This window comes from Sinocyclocheilus anshuiensis, unplaced genomic scaffold (genome assembly GCF_001515605.1).
Source record: "Sinocyclocheilus anshuiensis isolate Anshui unplaced genomic scaffold, SAMN03320099.WGS_v1.1 scaffold918, whole genome shotgun sequence".
NCBI classification, from domain to species: Eukaryota; Metazoa; Chordata; class Actinopteri; order Cypriniformes; family Cyprinidae; genus Sinocyclocheilus; species Sinocyclocheilus anshuiensis.
This window is the reverse complement of record NW_015540946.1, coordinates 741,305-745,726: the sequence shown is the minus strand read 5'-3', so window position 1 is coordinate 745,726 and position 4,422 is coordinate 741,305. Positions and strand designations below refer to the sequence as shown.

The window sequence follows — 4,422 nt, the reverse complement described above, 5'->3', positions numbered from 1 at the left end:
CAAGTTTTTTGCCGCTAAAGTTGAACCCCTGTAACATCAGTCAGACACTGAAGCAGAAGTAAAAGCTCTCGGTAAGTGTTTTTTTGATAAATACTAAAATAAAATGAGTTTAATTTACACATGATTAAGGTATTAGCTTTAGCGGTCTGATTCTATCTCATGTTGTTCAGTCTATCTCAGTTGTTCAATTCTCAAGTTTCGCGAGAATTGTCAGTGGGCTTGGTTTTGGAGGGATTTGGCGGTTGAAGTCTTCTGTGGAGTGGACGTATGACATAATCATTAAATGTATTAAAAGTTAATGTATATAGGTTTTTGTCTTTTTACATCCGTCCTCGCGGTTGGACGGTTAGGAAATGTTTTCCGTTGACTTTTGAGGATGTGTTTATGTTCTTCAGTGCATCGTGTATTGTTATTGATCATCAGGGACTTTTTTTTTCATCTGATAGAGTGACACAGGCTGGATTCTGATAAACCATCATCTTCAGAGTAGACATCTGTCCTTCCAGACAGACAACATGGGAATTCAAGGCCTGTTGCAGTTTATCAAAGATGCCTCAGAGCCCATCAGTGTGAAGAAATACCGGGGACAGACAGTGGCGGTGGACACATACTGCTGGCTCCATAAGGGGGCATTTTCATGTGCAGAGAAACTTGCAAAAGGAGAACCTACAGATCAGTGAGTCGCTTCAAATATTTGCATGCAATATACTATGAGTATTTCAGCTGCTCAGTAATTTCCAACATCATTTTCTAAGTTAAAATATGCATTTCTCATGCTCACATTCAATGTGTGTCCATCAGGTATGTGTCCTACTGTATGAAGTTTGTGGATATGCTGCTTTCTTTTGGTGTTAAGCCAATCTTGGTGTTTGACGGACGTAACTTGCCATCCAAAAAAGAAGTGGAGAAGTCCCGGCGCGAGTAAGAACAGAATATTTATTGGAGAAAAAGTTCATTCGTTTAATTAAAAATTACGAGTATTTAATGTATATTTCATTACCAGGCGTCGACAGGCAAATCTGCAGAAAGGCAAACAGCTGCTGCGGGAGGGTAAGATATCAGAAGCCAGAGAATGTTTTACCCGCAGTGTTAATATCACCCCATCCATGGCACATGATGTCATTAAGGTGAGACCATTGTATCTGATATCTGCAAACAATATTTGTTTTGGAATCAGTGAAATATATTTATTGAAGTTAATATACTAGGATGTGATAGTAGACAGTGGATGTTGTAATTTATTATTATGCAATATTGGAAACAGATTAATCAGGATTTTCCTTTTATTCTGTTTGGTACCTTTTCATTTGCACCTATTTGCTGGTTTTCAGACCGCCCGGATGCGTGGAGTGGACTGTGTTGTTGCTCCGTATGAAGCAGATGCCCAGTTAGCTTTCCTGAACAAATCCGGTATCGCTCAGGCAGTGATCACAGAGGACTCAGATCTCCTGGCATTTGGCTGCAAAAAGGTACCAGTGCAGTGTGCAATAGAAAATACACTTGCCTAGGAACCAGATATTGACCACCGTCTGGTGTCATGCAAGTCTGCACTGCAAAAACTCATTTTCTGAATTTTTCTTGTTTTCCGGTTAAAGTATCTAAAAATCCTTACAACAAGATACATTAAAATTGTCTAAGATAGTAACACTTGTTTTCAGAAAATATATATACTCCATCACGATTGTAAAGCGCTTTGGGTGTACAGCAATACACAATAAAGCGCTATATAAATGCATCATTCATTCATCTGTGAAATATATGTGCATTCAGACGTTTGGGGTTGGTAAGATTTTTTGTTTTGTTTTTAAGTTTTGATGATATATATATTTATAATTAATAATAATATTAAAAAATGAGCATATTAAAATGATTACTGAAGGATCATGTGACACTGAAAATTGGAGTAATGGCTGTCGAAAATTTAGCTGTGCTATAACAGGAATAAGTTATATAATATATTAAAACAGAAGGCTGTTATTTTAAATTGTAAAAATATTACTGTTTTTTTACATTGATCAAATAAAAATAGCCATGGTGAGCATAAGAGACTTCCTTCACAAGCATTTAAAAAAGCCTTACCAACAGTAAGGTAGTTTTTTTTAAGCATCTAAAAATATTTCCTAAGGCTTATGCTTAAACCAAGAAAAAAAAGACTTGGTTAAACAATAAATAAACTTGAATCATAACTCCTTGAATCTGGTTGATGCTGGAGGACAGTGGGCATATTCATTTAATTTAGGTTTTAGAGTTTCACGAGTCCACACTTAATAATAAATAAAGGTTATGCATATTTGGCGTGCTGTCTGAGGGAAGGGCTCCGAGCTCGGAATTTGGCCCAAACCCAGAGTCCTCCCCCTCCCCGGCTGTGTATATATACCACTTATCTTGTTAATTGATTTGATCACTGAATGTGCTCTTCACGTGTTAATTATCTGAACGTGCTCCTTCTGAACTTTACTAAAACAATTTAATTTGTAATGCATTGTTTGAAGGTGATTTTAAAGATGGATAAACAAGGTAATGGACTGGAGATTGATCAGTGTCACCTGGGCCGTTGCAAGTCTCTCGGCAACATCTTCACAGAGGAGAAGTTCCGTTATATGTGCATCCTCTCTGGCTGTGATTATCTGCCATCTCTGTATGGCATCGGTCTGGGAAAGGCTTGCAAGCTGCTCAGGATGGTAAACAACCCAGATATTCTGAAGGTGAGAGAATATAAAAAGTTGGTTAGAAAAATTTAGTATATGCTAAACTGGCACAACAAACAGTTAAATATGCTGTTTGCTCATACTTATGCAACTGATCATATTACTGAAATCACATCCCTCTCGCTAGATGCCCATGGGACACACTGTACTCTGTGTTTATGCTCTGTTAACCACCTTAAAATTTCAACCTTTTCATATTCAGCTTGCTTTTTTATGCACAAATGCATTTCATTTTTGTCCTATCTGTGCTTTTGACACATATTTTAGTGGAGAACCTGAGCATCCTTTTTATTGTGAAAACAAATGCAACCAGAGAGCATAATTCAGCATTACTAAACTAACTAAGTCTATGTGATACAGGTGATAAAGAAGATGGGTCAGTACCTGAAGATGGACATCACTGTGCCAGATGAGTACATTGAGGGTTTCACAAAAGCCAACAACACATTTCTGTATCAGCTGGTCTTTGACCCCTTGAAGAGGAAGGTGGTTCCTTTGAACCCTTACCCAGATCACATTGACCCTGCTTCCCTCAGCTATGCTGGAACGTATCTTTTACACTATTGTATATTGATTAAACAGGAAGTGCTGATCTTACATTTTAACTTAATTAAAATTAACCAATAAATTGTTTTAAATTTGAGCCCTTTCATAAATGTGTATGTTTGTGTTGCAAAGCTTTGTTTGACTGCAAATTTAACTTAACTGATTAAATACAGTAATGTAGGAGATGAGAGAGGGCTGGAAATGGCTCTTGGTAATCTGGACATTAACACGATGCAAAGGATAGATGACTTCAACCCTGACGCAGATTACACTCAGGTAAACTGGTCATCCTTAATGTCTATTTGCTTGAACCTAAAAATCAGATCCAGCCATATATATTCGATCCAGGATCTGGGTCCTTCTCGAGCAAGCCCTGTGTTGCGCTGCCGACGAATTCCATAACCCGAATGAAGCACGTTGATGGGCGTGCTCTTGCTCTCGCTCTGGTTGGTGTGTGCTCTTCCCGGAGAAGTGCCCATATAAGGAATCCCGCCCTTTATGACGTCATACAAACTTTCCGAAACTTATACAAACCCTGAAGGAGTGTCTTTGGCACATAAATACTCCGTCATACATCTAACTCGTTTTTTGAGACTTTGGTCATGTTTAGCATAAGAATCCAACTCTTTAGCAGTGTAAATAAGTCAGAATGCATGAAATAGCATTAGACATCCCCTTTAAGTTTTTAGTAAATATTTATATTTTGTTTTATTTCAGAACTATGAATTACAGAAAGTGATTTTTAATACTTTTAATTAGGGCTGCACGATAAATCGCATGCGATATTTAATCCATACAGGCCCATACTCGAAAAAAACTTTCAGAAACGTATACGAACCCGGAAAGTGTGTTTTTGGCACAGAAATACTCCGTCATACGCCCAACTCGTTTTTTGAAACTTTGGTCATATTTAGTATGAGAATCCAACTCTTTAGCAGTGTAAATAAGTCAGAATGCATGAAATAGCATTAGACATCCCCTTTAAGTTTTTAGTAAATATTTATATTTTGTTTTATTTCAGAACTATGAATTACAGAAAGTGATTTTTAATACTTTTAATTAGGGCTGCACGATAAATCGCATGCGATATTTAATGTGCATCTTGTCAGAAAGCCGGTTCTGTAATCAGCGGTAAATCTCCATCACCTGCGGGCTTTCACATTGAGCA

At 37.5% G+C, this 4,422-nt stretch overlaps 1 protein-coding gene across 4 annotated transcripts in view; it reads left to right on the top strand.

Annotated features, from left to right (window-relative positions):
- Positions 1 to 4,422, top strand: part of LOC107689786 (exonuclease 1-like) — an 8,077-nt gene continuing 3,655 nt past the window's right edge. Inside the window, exons 1-8 of one of the 4 annotated variants that reach the window (XM_016487934.1) lie at positions 1 to 71; positions 447 to 676; positions 802 to 921; positions 1,004 to 1,127; positions 1,332 to 1,469; positions 2,493 to 2,705; positions 3,069 to 3,256; positions 3,428 to 3,530. In XM_016487934.1, coding sequence (XP_016343420.1) covers positions 516 to 676; positions 802 to 921; positions 1,004 to 1,127; positions 1,332 to 1,469; positions 2,493 to 2,705; positions 3,069 to 3,256; positions 3,428 to 3,530 — 1,047 coding nt within the window. In that variant the 5' untranslated portion in view covers positions 1 to 71; positions 447 to 515. Of the gene's footprint in view, positions 72 to 176; positions 346 to 446; positions 677 to 801; positions 922 to 1,003; positions 1,128 to 1,331; positions 1,470 to 2,492; positions 2,706 to 3,068; positions 3,257 to 3,427; positions 3,531 to 4,422 lie in introns of those variants that run through there. The other 3 variants (XM_016487935.1, XM_016487933.1, XM_016487936.1) reach the window with 3 other exon arrangements.